Source organism: Garra rufa, chromosome 19 (genome assembly GCF_049309525.1).
Source record: "Garra rufa chromosome 19, GarRuf1.0, whole genome shotgun sequence".
Lineage (NCBI taxonomy): Eukaryota > Metazoa > Chordata > Actinopteri > Cypriniformes > Cyprinidae > Garra > Garra rufa.
Genome location: NC_133379.1, coordinates 14378084 through 14394115, shown reverse-complemented (window position 1 = coordinate 14394115; position 16032 = coordinate 14378084). Strand labels below are relative to the sequence as shown.

General features: G+C 35.7%; 1 protein-coding gene across 1 annotated transcript; it reads left to right on the top strand.

The window, feature by feature from the left end:
* The first annotated feature begins 1128 nt into the window (after window positions 1-1128).
* On the top strand, window positions 1129-16024 carry cdc23 (CDC23 (cell division cycle 23, yeast, homolog)). Its single transcript, XM_073824793.1, has 16 exons — window positions 1129-1251; window positions 1903-1975; window positions 3274-3411; window positions 4463-4505; window positions 4577-4682; window positions 4787-4919; window positions 4994-5171; window positions 8429-8526; window positions 9373-9454; window positions 10267-10420; window positions 12180-12299; window positions 12386-12461; window positions 13206-13267; window positions 13351-13429; window positions 13968-14087; window positions 15757-16024. The coding sequence occupies exons 1-16, from the start codon at window positions 1142-1144 to the stop codon at window positions 15922-15924; spliced, it is 1740 nt and encodes a 579-aa protein (XP_073680894.1). The 5' UTR covers window positions 1129-1141; the 3' UTR covers window positions 15925-16024.
* The last annotated feature ends 8 nt before the right edge of the window (window positions 16025-16032 follow it).

The following is a 16032-nucleotide window of genomic DNA, read 5'->3' as shown; positions in this document are numbered from 1 at the left end:
GTTTTAGCTGGTCTCCCAGCCTGGCCAGGTTGGAAAAGTGGCCCAAAACCCCTCTAAAACCAGCCTGCTGACCAGCTAAAACCAGCATGACCATCCTAGGCTGGTTTTAGTAGGGCGAATGTTTAACCCTGCTGAAAAAAAAACCTGTTAAAATCAGCCTATGCTGGTCAGGCTGGTTTTAGCTGGGTTTTAGGTGGTCTCCCAGCCTGGCCAGGTTGGAAAAGTGGCCCAAAACCCCTCTAAAACTAGCCTGACCAGCTAAGACCAGCTAAAACCAGCCTGGTTGACCAGCTAAAACAACCCAACCAGTCTAAGCTGGTTTTAGCTGTTTTTTGTTTTTTTTTACTAGGGAAAGCAGAGTAAAGGAGAATCCAGTCTGTTTGGTAACTTAAAGAGCTCTAAACGGCTGCTTTAGATAAAGGTGTCTGACAAATATGCAAATCTAAATGTAAATTCATGTTCAATTCATGAATTTGAATTGAAATGGCCACAGATTTGGAATGACAGTAGAGTGTAATTCAAATAAATAAATAAATAAGTAAGTAAGTAAACAAACACACACATATGGGTAGGCCTACTTTATACATAAAATGTAGGCTACTATTGTACTGTTGCTGAAAAATAAACAGCTAAATCCAGCCTAGGCTGGTTTTAGCTGGTCAACAGGCTCGTTTTAGAGGGGTTTCTGGCCACTTTTCCAGACTGAACAGACTGGGAGACCAGCTAAAACCAGCTACCTCTGTCATAAACCAGCCTAGGCAGGTTTTATCTGGGTTTTTTCAGCAGGGATGTCATTATAATATAAATATTCTCTATAAAAAAGCATTAAATCAGCTATTTAAGTTTTAGCTCAGTAAGCCATATAAAAGTGCAACGAAATGAAAAAGTATAATTAGTTTTCATATCACCGATTCTCATTTGCACGGAATTCATCATAACAATTATCTAATTAATTAAATGCATTTAAGAGTTTCCAAATAACGTCTCCAAGATGATCAACTGCAACAATTCCTTGCAATTTCAAACTACAAAGTTCTAGAAATATATGAATTTATTTCTTTGTTACAGTCTTTTTGGAGGCCGCGGTTTGTCCAATCAGCTCTTGCGCTCGAGCGACGTCGGCATGACGTATTTATGAAAAATGGCGGCTACCTGCAGCAGTGAGTTCGGCGACTTGGTTCAAATTAAAAAACAACTTATTTCTATAATAGCGCAGTGTAAGGACAGAGGACTCGTCCACAGTGTGAAATGGTAAAATACATTCTATTTATAATTTAGCAGATGTCAGGAATACAGCCAGTTATTTAATTACACGTCTTATTGGGTGACAGTTAGTTAGCATGACAGCTAACGGAATGAAATAAACAGATATTAGAGCTTTATTTAAAACCTAGTGAGCTGTTTGGAGAATCAGAAACGAACACTACCTTGACAATACCATGCTGTTTGACGTAAAGTTACCGTTTTAACACAATGGTATATTTTAAAGTAATAAAGACTGTATTATTGACTTGGAGAACCATGTAGAAACCATTGGAATATAATTACGACATTTATTCAGTACTAGAATAATACATCGAGAGAGATATATATATATATATATATACTCATCATTTTACCCTTTGTTTTTACTGTTTAACACTGTTTATGTTGTATATTGTATGGTGTTTTTGATAGACCGTGGCCATTGTTGTTTAAAGCTGTGTTTATTTACGGTGTAATTTGCAATAGATAGATAGTGTCTGAATATGTTAAATATGTGGAAGTTGTCTTGGAGAAGCTTTCAGTAAACAGAAGAATATAGGAATAATAATGATTATGCAATCGGTGGGGATGGAAATGTATGCATGCGAATGAACACAGGGTTTAAAAAGGACAATAAACCTGTCATTTGTGTTTCAGGGCATCTGAACTGGCTTTTTCTTTGGATCCACTTCCTTTGAATGAGATCCCTCCATCACCGGAGCTCACTGAGGTCAGTCTGGAGTCCTGAACACTTTCACGCTTGGTGAAGAAGCTGTTAGATGCTTATGAGTCGCATGTTAATAGCAGATACACTTGTAATGTTTTTCTAAAAAATCTCTTACACTCATCAAGACTACATTTATTTGATCCAAAATACTGGAAAATGTTATTACAAAATAAAATAGGCCTAATGGTTTCTATTTCAATATACATTCAAATATTCTTTTTCCTGTGATGCAAAGCTGAATTTTCATCAGCCACCATTACTCTGGTCTTCAGGGTCACATGATTCTTCTTTATTCTAATATGCTGGTTTATTATTAGAATTATCAACGTTGGCAATAATCGTGCAACCAAATATTTCTTTGGAACCTTTTTTAGGATTCTTTGATGAATAAAAAGTTAAAAAGAACAGCATTTATTCAAAATATAAATCTTTTCTAGCAATGTAAGTCTTTGCGATCACTTTTTTTCAATTTAAAACATCCTTGCCTGAATAAAAGTAATAATTTCTGACCCCAAACTTTTGAACAGTAAGTTCAAAGTTCTTTTATTGATCAAAGAATCCTGAAAAAAAGTGTCACAGTTAAAAAATATATATATTAATTGCACTGCAAAACTTGCTTTTCTTACTTTTAAGAAAAAGTAAGTCTTGTTTCCAACCAAAATATCTACAGATTCTTTAATCAAGAAGGATTTTCTAGACAAGTGAAAAGTATTGTCTTGTTTTCAGAAAATTAAATTAGTTTCAGTCAAAATTAAGTGTGTTTTTGTTTGAAACAATCAAAACAATCTGCCAATAGGGTAAGAAAAATAATGAAATGAGATTTTTTTTTTTGCTTACCCCATTGGCAGATTATTTTGCTTGTTCTAAGCAAAAGCTCACTTAATTTTGGCTTGTTTTTTTTTCTGAAAACAAGATGATCATTTTTACTTGTGTAGAAAATCCTTCTTGATTTAAATTTTTTTTTAGATATTTTGGCTGGAAACAAGACAACAAATCTAAGTAAGAAAAGCATTTTTTGCAGTGTGTTTCCTAAATTGATCATAAATCAGGATATAGAATGCTTTCCGAAGGATCATGTGACACTTAAGACTTTGATCACTGAAATAAATTAGATTTTGAATGAATATTAGAATAAAAGAGTGTTGTTTCATATCATAGTAATATTTCACAACATTACATTATTTTCTGTATATTTGATCAAATAAATGCAGCTTTGATGAGCATTAGAAACTTATTTAAAATACGTAACAATACATACAGTGTAGATGGGTTCTCTGACCGCTTTATTCCTTTTTTTCCAGGAGGACGCCCAGGATCTGGATGCTCTTTGTCTGGCCAAATCATATTTTGACCTGAAGGAATATGATCGAGCTGCGTATTTTCTCCGTGGCTGCCGGAGTCAGAAAGCGTATTTTCTGTATATGTATTCACGCTACCTAGTAAGATGTTTCAGTCTTGATTATATGTGAATATTTCAGATCCCTTCACTTTGGAAATTAAATGTGACCCTGGACCACAAAACCAATCTTAAGTAGCATATATATACCTGCATATGAGTAGGTATATTTGTAGCAGAAGCCAAAAGTACAGTATATGGGTCAAAGTGATCATTAGGATGTTAAGCAAAAATCAAGTTCCATGAAGATGTTTTCTAAATTTCCTGCCATAAATATGTCAAAACGTATTTTTTTGATTAGTAATATGCATTGCTAAGAACTTTTTTTTATACTTTATTATGTCTTTCAATTAAAAAGAGAGGAAAAAAACACATTTGTGACCCTGGACCACAAAACCAGTCATAAGGTTAAATTTTACAAAACTGAGATGTATACATCATATGAAGGCTCAATAAATAAGCTTTCTATTGATGTATGGTTTGTTAGGATAGGACAATATTTGACTGAGATACATCTATTTGAAAATCTGGAATCTGAGGATGCAAAAAAATCAAAATACTGAGGAAATCACCTTTAAAGTTGTCCAAATTAGGTTCTTAGCAATGCATATTACTAATCAAAAATTACATTTTGATATATTTACAGTAGGAATTTTACAAAAAATCTTCACGTAACATGATCTTTACTTAATTTCCTAATGATTTTTGGCATAAAAGAAAAATCTATAATTTTGACCCATGCAATGTATTTTTGGCTATTGCTACAAATATACCCCAGCGACTTAAGACTGGTTTTGTGGTGCAGGGTCACATTTAATACAATTATACAAAAAATGTTTCCTTTGAAAACAGCTTTCTCTTCAATTCACTTTTTTTTTTTTTTTTTGGACTTTAAAAGCGATTTTCTCAATATTGAGATTTTTTGCACCCTCAGATTCCAGATTTTCAAACATTTCTCGGTCAAATGTTGTCCAATCCTTATTTATTTAGCTTTCAGATGATGTATAAATCTCAATTTCAACAAATATGACTGGTTTAGTGGTGCAGGGTCACAAATGTGAACAAAAAAACAGCATCCTTTTTCATTCTCTCAGTCAGGCGAAAAGAAGAAAGATGACGAGACGGTCGACAGCCTGGGTAAGAGTAAACGTTTCAAACGGTGTTTCCAGCTTCCGCTGCTTTCATTATAAGCACGTGTTCGGTTGCAGGTCCTTTGGAGAAGGGTCAGGTCCGAAACGAAGCCCTGCGAGAGCTTCGGGTGGAGCTGAGCAAGAAACACAGCGCAGGAGAGCTGGATGGATTCGCACTCTATCTGTATGCATGAACTTCTCAAATGATGGTTTGCAGTGCTGTCCTGATTGATTAGCACATAGTAGAAGATGTTTAAGGTTTGTTAATGTCATCCTTATTTGACACAGTTACGGGGTGGTTCTTCGTAAGCTGGATTTGCTGAAGGAGGCGGTGGAGATCTTTGTGGCTGCGACTCATGCTCTGCCGCTGCACTGGGGATCATGGCTGGAGCTCTGCAATCTCGTCACCAACATTGAAATGGTACACCTTTAATTGTTTGTGGTTTATTGCATGTGCGCTGAAACAGAAACTCATCTGTGTTTTGTGTTTCCCAGTTGAAGTCCCTGTCTCTGCCAGACTGCTGGGTGAGGGATTTCTTCATGGCACACATGTACACAGAGCTGCAGATGATCAAAGAGGCGCTGCAGAAGTACCAGAGCCTCATGGAGGCAGGCTTTGCCAAAAGCACATACATCATCTCCCAGATAGCCGTGGCTTACCATAACATACGAGGTGAGCGATATCTGCAGCAAATATATATACACTGTCACTCAAATGTGTGGGATCAGCAAGATTTTTATATGGTTTTTAGAGCTGCTAAACAAATACAGAAGAAAATGTAATATTCTGAAATATTATTTCAATTTAAAATAACAGTTTTCAATGTGAATATATTTTAAAATGTAGTTTATTCCTGTAATAGGAAATCTGAATTGTCATCATCATTTCTGCAGTCTTCAGTGTCACACGATCCTTCAGAAATCATTCTAATATGCTGATTTATTATCAATGTTAAACAGTTGTGCTGCAGTTATTTTGTCGGAAGGAACCTGTGATTTTTTTTTTTTTTTTTTCAAGGTTCTTTAACAAATAATACGTTGAAAAGAACAGCATTTATTTAAAATAGAAATCTTTTGTAACAATATAACTACTATTTAAAAGTTTGGGTCAATAATTTTTTTCTTTCTTTTTTTAAAAGAAATGAATACTTTTAATCACCAAGGATGTGTTTAATTGATAAAAAAAAGTGATAGCAGAGAGAGACGGAATCCTGAATAAAGAATCACAACTGTTTCCAACATTGGTAATAATAATTAATCAGCATTTTAGAATGATTTTTGAAGAATCATGTGACACTGAACACCGAAGTAAAGGCTGATTAAAATTCAGCTTTGCATCACAGGAATAAATTATATTTTAAAATATATTAGTATAGAAACAGTATTATTAAACATGAGAATATTTCACAATATAAGATTTTTTTCCTGTATTTTTGATCAAGTAAACGCAGCCTTGATGAGCATTAAAAATCGTACTGATCCCAGACTTTTGAGCGACAGTTTTAACTTCAATCCAAGGTTTCAAAACCATTCAGATAATTTAATGCATAATTTTATTAACCTGGTTTCACAGACAAATTAGGACATTTAAGTAGTTTTTGTTTAAATGTGGCTTAAAAAACATTCCTGGTGTGCATCTTAAACAAATCCAATGCCATTGTTGTATTTCAGGCAGTGTTGGGTGTAACTGTTTTCATAAGTAAGTAGTTACGTTAATTGAATTACTTTTTTCTTGATAAAGTAAAGGAAGGGATTACTCCTATTTATTCAGTCATTTAATTACTGAACTTAATATGGTATATTGGCTGTAAAAGCTTTATATAGAATACAATTGTAGATGCAACATCAAAATTTAAATTCTAACCTTAGAATGCACGCTTTTAATGTACTCTTCTCATTTTAAGTGGATCGTACCTAGCTGGGCCTGGCTAAGGTGGTTTTTGTCTAGTGTGGCTGTACTATTTTTCTGTGAGTGCTGTCTCAAACTGTGCTATTTGTTAATTCTCATTAATAGCATGGATCATGTTATACCTCATCGCAGCTGCATATCTTCAACTGTCCCCCACGTCTGGATATATCTACATATAAATGGTGTAAAAGCCTTGGAATTGCTTGTTTGTCTGTTTCGGATTATTTTGCATATTCAGCATAATGATTTTCCCACGCATTCACGTTCTCATACTCTTGATTTGCTCAGGGTCATGCATTGGGAATCTCTGATCATAAACCTATTGTCTTTGATTTTTATCTCCCTCTTGCAAAACCAAAAACTAAATCTACAGTATCTAACCATAACCTGAAATCTGTAACCATTGACCATTTTCCGCCGCTATTGCTGCCTCCCCTCTCTGATCCGCACACAACCTTTCTGAGCCCTGATGAGATACTCTCAGTCTCAGTCTATAATGAAATTCTTTGTAATGTTTTGGATGACCTTGCTCCACTGAAAACTAGAACTGTTTCTTCCGCTCAGTCCTCTGCTTGGTTCACGACTGGACTATGTAGGCCTCTCCCTTGTAGTGCATGCACTTTTTCAGATTCAGTCGTGGAATATAAAGAAGCACTTAACATTGCAAGCTCTACCTATCTCTCTACTGTCATTATTAAAGCCTAGTGCAAGCCTAACGCTCTGCTTGTTAAACCATCATGCGCAACTATTAATGGCTCTGTTGATCTTTCTATAATAAATAATAAATAATTACATTCAATTTCTGTAGTAGGCTGTTAGACTACTTTAGACTTGCATTAAAAGTATTCCGTATTTTTTATTTATTTTTAAAACTGCTTTTTATTTGCATCTTTTTTCTGCTGTATCGCCATCTTTAAACTAATCACTAATATAAAGTTTTGGACAGTCATAATCATGATTACAATATTGACCAAAATAATCGTGATTATGATTTTTGCCAAAATGAAGCAGCCCTAGTCTGTATGACACATGACTACTTTTGTGACACAATTGATGTTCATCAAATGATTGCTTGACCTTTTGTCGTTAATAATCTGTAGTTCCTCGTTGTCAACACTTGTTTGTCTGAATATCTAGTCGGATTTTCTGATGCATCATCTTATAAAACCTGTCCAATTCTCACTATTAACTACACTCTTAAGATACAGCTGCTTTAAAAGATTCTTCACAGCGATGCCATAAAAGAGCCATTCAGTTAAAGGTTCCTTAAAGAACCATCTCTTTCTTACCTTTTATAATCTTCTTTTGAAGAACTGTTTGCCACAAATAACCTAAGGTTCTTCAGGGAACCATTTCGACAAAAAAGGTTCTTCTATGGCATTGTGAAACACCTTTATTTTTAAGAGTTTAGTTGGTTATTAGCATGAATATTGCTGGGATATTGGCTGTTTATGATTACTTAATAAGCACTCAGTATATTCTGCAAGAACTTTTTCTAAATCCCAATTCCTAAATTGTTAATATTTAGTAAAGTGGTTAAGCAGTAATTAAAGTATATTGAGGCAAGCGTCATAGTTATTAATTAGTAAACGGTGAGAATTGGACCCTAATCTAAAGAGTGACCAGAATAAATTACGTAATTTTCTATTGTTTACTTTATTTGAAAGAATGAAAAAATGCTTCATGTTTGTTTTCATGCTCCTTGTATCATTAACCTGTCGAGGTTGTTGTAAGATTTAGAAAGTAATTGGTAATAAAGTAATTAAATACTTTTTGGGGGAGAGTAATTTGTACAGTAATCTAATTGTGGAAGACGTAATTAGCTGTGACTAGTAATTAATTGAGTTTTTAGAGTAACGTACCCAACACTGACTTTAGGAGGCAAGTTGTGTTCAGTTAAGAATGCTCAGAAACGCATTTTAGTCTTGTCTGTGAAACTGGATGTAAGTGTATACAAACAGGACGAGGAATAGGCGATTATCTTATTAATATTTGTTTTATAATAATCTTTCTTTCTCCAGATATTGATCAAGCCTTATATCTGTTCAATAAGCTACGAGAACAGGATCCTTTCCGCATCGAAAACATGGACACGTTCTCCAACCTGCTGTATGTGCGGGTAAGAGCTGCTGCTCACATCTGCTTTATAAACGCGTGTTATAGATCTTACTATCAGTCATGCATCTGTGTTTGTTTCTTTTAAAAAACTAAGTGAGCTTAGAAGGTTAATTCATAATGCTAAAACTCTTTCAGATCTTTCAGTAAAAACACAGTAACATTTATTTATTTTCTTCTCCAGTCATTTGTTCTGACCCTTTCTTATAGTTGCATTGCCTACATTTCAAAATCCAGTCCAGTCACCCTCATTTTTTCTTTTATGAAAATCCGTTTCACGTTTATGAAAGAAAATATCTGTCTCTGCTTCTGTTTCGCTGCAACTGTCGTGCAAGATCCGATCCTCCTTCCTCAGAAATCTAGTTTATCATGCTTTCCTAATCAGTTATATCATACTAAGCTAATAGTCATCACTTTCTCATCCTCATGTGATTCCAAGCCCTTGAGACCTTGAATAATCTTTGAATCAGATGGATAGAAAGACGTTTTAAAGAGAGGTTTCTGTTCTACTGAAACTCCAAGTAACCAAAACTTATTCATTTGTACATAGAGCATCAAGCTTGTGTGTTTGTTATTCACTCAAAGACTTAACTGAAAAGACAACTTTACTTTAACGTATCTTATTCTGACCCATTTTAGCTTTGGATATGTAAAAGACATTATCTATGAAGAGTTGTTTCAGAGCTTTGGGATCTAAGGAGGATTGGACTGAGTTGTTGCAGGACATCAGAACTATATTGGTTTCTGATATTCAAGTAAAATAAAGACATATTATGAATCTAGCATTAGCACTAAAGTCCAGTTTTAGTCCGTAATATTCTGTTGAGATCCTCTGTTTGTCTGTTGTCAGAGCATGAAGCCGGAGCTCAGTTACCTGGCCCACAATCTGGTGGAGATCGATAAGTACAGAGTGGAGACCTGTTGCGTCATAGGTGAGGATAAACACACAAAAAACACTCCGAATATAGTCTATTTGACATGAGAGCGATATGAACGGTGGTTATCGCTGTACACATCCATCAGCCTCTTCCTGTCTGATTCTGGGCCATTTTTGGGTCACACTTGAAATGTCACTTTCTGCATTTTTAAGAAAATCAGTGTAATGCATTTTTGTTCAATAGTATTTTTAAATTAGTTAGAATTTTGAGGGGACTTTATGATACTATCCAATATTTCTAAAATGATTTAACTATTATTTTTAAGCGAGAAGGCAGGATAAATGATAACAAACAAACCATTATTTGGTAAACGGTGTGTAATTTTGTTCAGCCAAGATTTTTCATTTTGGTGCATCCCTAGTATCAAGTATTTCTTTTTTATATTACAAGAAATTTTCAACCCTTTAGCATATCTGAATAATGTGTGTGATTTTTATTTTTATTTTTAATTTTTGTGTGTGTGTTCATGTAGCTGATGAGGTCACCAAGTGTTATCCCATTCTGATGAAGCAGAAAACTGAATGTGAAGTGGTGGTGAAAGTCATAAATCTAGTTATGTGACATTCTAGACAGTTATCTGAACAGGTGGTTGTTGGATAATTTGACCATGGAAGTGCGTGTGCTCAGAATCTGTTTTCTAGTTAAGCAGGTGCTTGATTAAATGAACAGGGATGTAAGAAATAAACCGCAAAACTAGAAAAACCTGTTTGTTGAGGAAATAGTCTATAATAGTTTATCTTAGGAAACAAACTGCATGAGCCGTGAAGTCTCTAGTGAATAGCGTTTGTGTTTGTGTCCGCTCACAGGGAACTACTACAGTCTGCGGTCTCAGCACGAGAAAGCGGCGCTGTATTTCCAGCGGGCTCTGAAGCTCAATCCTCGCTGTCTGGGGGCCTGGACCCTCATGGGTCACGAGTACATGGAGATGAAGAACACATCCGCTGCCATCCAGGCCTACAGGTGCTCTGCTCATCTACAGCAGCACAGCTGAAAGAGACCACAAATCTGTTCCATGATGGATTGCTCCTTGTTAAAAGGGAAGCTCACTTCTAGAACAAAAATGAACAGATAAGTTACTCACCCCTTGTCATCCAAGAAGTTTATGTCTTTCCGTCTTCAGTCGTAAATTGTTTTTTGGAAAAAAAAAAAATTTTTGGATTTCTCTCCATATAGTGGACTTCTATGTAGGGCTGTGCAATTCATCAAAATTCAGTTTCGATTTTGATTTCTGCTTCAAATGATCATGAAAATGCAGTAATGGAGATGAAACGATTACTGCGCCCCATTCTGCCCTCTTTCCAGCGCTGTGCTTTCGCTCCTCCATAAAAGCCCAATTTCAGATGCAAATCAGCAAAATCATGTAACGTGACTTTCATAAAACGGGACGTGCTTGATTTATTAATGTTTCTTTGTGGTGTGTTTTTAAAGCAAGAAAGAGAACTCGTGCTGATTATTGATGTAAACCCGTGTCAGTTCTGTCTCAAATGATCATAAACGGTTGAGAATGAAAATCCGTGTGTAACAGTAGATTAGATCCGTGTGGCTCTTAAAGCGGCAACAATAATATTCCATCTGCCGTCTCTGTGCTTAATATTAATAAAGCGTAAAAATACAAAGAGAAACATCACGCACTGCTCTTGAATGCAGGACTTCTGTAGTTTTAATAAGAAACAGAACATGTTTAATTCTTAGAGTGAAGACGCCGTTTTATTTTACATTCAAATAATTACATTCAGTTTCTGTAGTATTGTTAGACGACTTTAGACTTGCATAAAAGTATTCAGTATTTTTTTTAAGCACTTTTTTTTTTCATTTGTATCTTTTTTTCTGTCATATTGCTATCTTTAAATGAATCACTAAAAGTTTTGGACTCGGTCATAATCGTGTTAAATAATTGTGATTACAATATTGACCAAAATAATCGTGATTATGATTTTTGCCAAAATCAAGCAGCCCTACTTCTATGGTGCCCTGGGTTTGAACTTCCAAAATGCAGATTTAAAGGACTTTTTGAATGATCCCAGCCAAGGAAAAATGGTCTTATCTAGCAAAAAGATTGGTTATTTTCTAAACAAACAATTTGAAATGACAATTTATATTCTTTTTAACCTCAAATGCTCCTCTTGTCTCGTCTCTGCGATGCATAGTCTGTGTGATCCGGGTCAAGACAGTCAGGGTATGTGGAAAAACTCCCATCTTGTTTTCTTCCCCAACATCAGAATCATCCTCCATCGCTGCAGAAGTACTGACCCAGTGTTTACAAATGGGAACATGCAAAGAAGCTCAAACACCCTTTACAAAAACGCCCTTTTTGAAGATGAAGACGAAAACGAGATGGGAGTTTTTAACACACCCTAACTGTATTGACCCAGATCACACAGAGTACCCATGTGCCTCACAGAGCTAGACAAGATGGCCATTTGAGGTTAAATAAGTTGTCAATTTGTTTTGAAAATAACAGATTGTTTTGCTAGATAAGACAGAAATCCTGAAATGTCTTCCTCAAAAAACGATTTTTTTATGACTGAACAAAGACATGAACATTTTGGATGACAAGGGGTACATTATCTGTACATTTTTGTTCAGAAAGTGAACTACTGCTTTAAGAAGTGCTGGGTTTAAACCCTTAAATTAATACAATAATTCAAATAAATAAATAATTCTTAAATAAATTCCAATAAACAAATAGATGTAATCCATGTTTGTTGTTGTCTGTTAGACATGCAATTGAAGTGAACAAAAGGGACTACCGGGCCTGGTACGGACTGGGGCAGACCTACGAGATCCTCAAGATGCCGTTCTACTCGCTCTACTACTACAGAAAGGCCCATCAGCTCAGGTGAACACGACACGAGTGTCATTCAGTCTGTGATCTTCAGTATTATCCTGAGAAAGCTGACTTGTGGGTATTTGTGTTCATTTCAGGCCTAATGACTCAAGAATGCTCGTCGCTCTTGGTGAATGTTACGAGAAGCTGTCTCAGCAAGTGGAGGCCAAAAAGGTAAAACTGTGTGCATAATTATTAGGCACGTTGATATTGTGGTCATATTTTTATTCCAAGCACATTTGACCAATTACAAGAGGATGTGGTGCTGGTCCTTCAAGAGCCACTCTCAACTCATCTGTCTATAAAGCCTTTCCATGTATTTCACAACACTTCAGAGTGTTATTCTCATTAAGTGAGGGTCATTTTTTAGGATTGTTTGCCCAAGCAAAGTCTCTGAGAAGCTGTCACATTGCACTTCTGGAGACTCAAGGTAGGTTGCAGTTCTGGAAAACGGCTAATTCTAACTTTAATTCTTACTTTTTTTGCAATTCACATGCATCTTTTCTCCTCCACCTGTTTTTCTGACAATGTGTTTTTCTGTCCGGTGCTCATGCCTTAACTTTGTAAATCCCAGTATTGCATCCTTCTCATGAGCATTTAATAGTTTTTGACTTCTCAGTCTGAGCTAAATCTCTTTTTTTGGCTCATTTTATCTGTAAAAGAAAATGTGCCTAATAATTCTGCACACCTGAATATAAGGAGTTTTTCACTTCCAGCCTTCATGGACAATTATATATCACTTATAAATACAAAATGAATAGTAGTTATTAAGACTGATGTGGTTTGGAATTGGTCAAATGTGCTTGGAAAAAATATGACCACAATATCAACGTGCCTCATAATTCTGCACACAGTGTGTTTAGTTTCAGACTGTGAGTGTGTTTTAATGCTGATGAGGGTGTTTTGTGATGGGTTCAGTGTTACTGGAGGGCGTATTCGGTGGGCGATGTGGAGAGGATGGCTCTTCTGAAGCTGGCGAAGTAAGTCAGGTTTTGGTCAGGAGTGTGTTGGTGAAGGTTCTGATGATGCAGCTGGTTTAGTAAAAGCACGTGTTTGTTTTCAGGCTTCACGAGCAGCTGAATGAATCTGACGACGCTGCGCAGAGCTACATCATCTACATCCAGGACATCTTCTCATGCGGTGTAAGTGACTGAATCAGGGCTCGCAAATTTCAAAATCTCTGGTAGCCCTTCGGGCAAATATAGAAAATTAGATAGGAGTCTAAATGTCACTCAAAAAATATTTTCAATACACAAATATCAAGGAATGAATTTTGATTCACTATTTACAGTTTAAATATCAATTTAAGGCAATTTATGACTCTTTTTTTTAAGAGCTGCACAAGTAAAATGAACAGTGAGTGTGGTTGGACGATGTACGGTAACATATTAAGCCATAAAATGACATGATTTTTAATTCAGATACAGGTTTTCACAAAAACAAAAAATCTTATACAAAGGCATTTCAGCCTTTATACCATTAAAAGGGATAAATCAAGTATATACTGCATTATATTTATTTAAAACATAAATATAACTGTCTTAATTGTTTAGATTTTTAGAAAGCACATTAACCTCTTTCACATTAACAACTCTGTGTTTGCTGCATAAAAACATTGGTCGATATTTGCAATAGGCTGTTCAGTTTCAGGTTAGCAGAATAATGTTGTGATGATTTCAGGAGCAGTTGGAGCATGCGGAGGTGAGCACCGCTCTGCGGTATCTGGGCCAGTACTACTTCAAGAACAAGCTTTATGATGAAGCATCTCTCTGCGCTCAGCGCTGCTGCGATTATAATGATGTGAGTTTCTCTTCTTCAATGCTCTCACAACTGCTGCAGTAAGGCTTCCTGATGTCCATTTGTTCAATACATTTATATCTTAGACTACACATATTATCTGTGATGAATTAACACTAACTCCATAGTTTTTTTTTATAATTTTGTTGAAGGATAACATTTGGTATTACAATTTTTTTAACATGCCTAAACATTTAGTTTGGTGTTGATAGCATATTGAAGGTGTTTTTAGAAGTTGATAACATGTTTTAGCAAATGGCTGACATAAGTTCTCATGTTGTTGACATGTTTTAAAATTTGGCCAGCAAAATTACACGTTTGTAGCATGTTTAAGCATGTATCAGTTAATTTAAAAAAATGAAAATGTGATGTTTATCTGCTTACCTCCAGGGCATCCAAGATGTAGGTGACTTTATTTCTTCAGTACAACACAAAGATTTTTAAGTCAAACCGTTGCGGTCTGTCAGTCAATGGCATCTACAGCTTTGAGAGTCAAAAAAACATACAGACAAAACCAGATTAAACCCTGCGGCTCGTGACAATACATTGAGGTGTTAACACACAAACCCATCAGTCTGTGCAAGAAACTGAACAGTATTTATATCATTATTTACTTCTGATTCACACGCTGGCTGTTGTGAACACACTCAGGACAGTTGAACACTGCGGTGGATCAGAGGGAAATAACGATATAAATACTGTTCAGTTTCTTGCACAGACTGATGTTTTGTGTATTAAGACAAGTGTATCATCACGAGCCGCAGGGTTTAATTTGGTTTTGTCTGTGTATGTTTTTTTTTGACTCAAATCTCACTGACTACCGTTATATGACGGTTATGTAACGGTTTGAGTTAAAAATCTTTGTGTTCTGCTGAAGAAACAAAGTCACCTACATCTTGGATGCCCTGGAGGGAAGCAGATAAACATCACATTTTCAGTTTTGGCAGAACTATACCTTTAACATTTTTTAGACGATTGTAGTATGTTAACATAGCATATCTGAAGACTGCTTGCAAAAAAAGCAGAACAAATGTGACCCTGGACCACAAAACCAGTCTTAAGTCGCTGGGGTATATTTGTAGCAATAGCCAAAAATACATTGAATGGGTCAAAATTATTGATTTTTCTTTTATGCCAAAAATCATTAGGAAATTAAATAAAGATCATGTTCTATAAAGATTTTTTGTAAAATTCCTACTGTAAACCTATCAAAATGTAATTTTTGATTAGTTATATGCATTGTAAAGTATTTAATTTGGACAACTTTAAAGGTGATTTTCCTATTTTGATTTTTTCCTCCCTCAGATTCCAGATTTTCAAATAGATGTATCTCGGCCAAATATTGTCCTATCCTAACAAACCATACATCAATAGAAAGCTTATGTATTGAGCTTTCATATGATGTATACATCTCAGTTTTGTAAAATTGAACCTTATGGCTGGTTTTGTGGTCCAGGGTCACAAATGTCTGTCATCTTTGAATTTGTGATGATAGTTAAATGTCAGATGAAGTGGGACATGATTAACAAAACTAAGACACCTACATTTAGAGAGAAAGTTCAGGCCATTTTTACTCCTTGTAACTGTTTTGATAGAATTTGTGCTCCATGGAAACAAAACTGTAATTAGTAGCGTAACCCGATAAACTCGTTTGCTAATTATTGCCTTTCAGGCACGAGAGGAAGGCAAGGCGTTGTTGAGGCAGATCTCTGCGGTGCGGGAGCAAGGAGAGCCTTCCTCCACAGACCTGTCTCTGCCCTGCGTCTTCAACCCGCTGTCCAACAACACCACACCCGTCAGGAGAGTGTCCCCCCTAGACCTGTCCTCCGTCACTCCCTGACACGAGGAACATCTTCATGTCTTTAAATATGCCAGACTGTAAATAACTGTTTGTACAGACACCGGTGCCGGTTCTATCAAATAAACTGATGAAACATTGACACTTGAG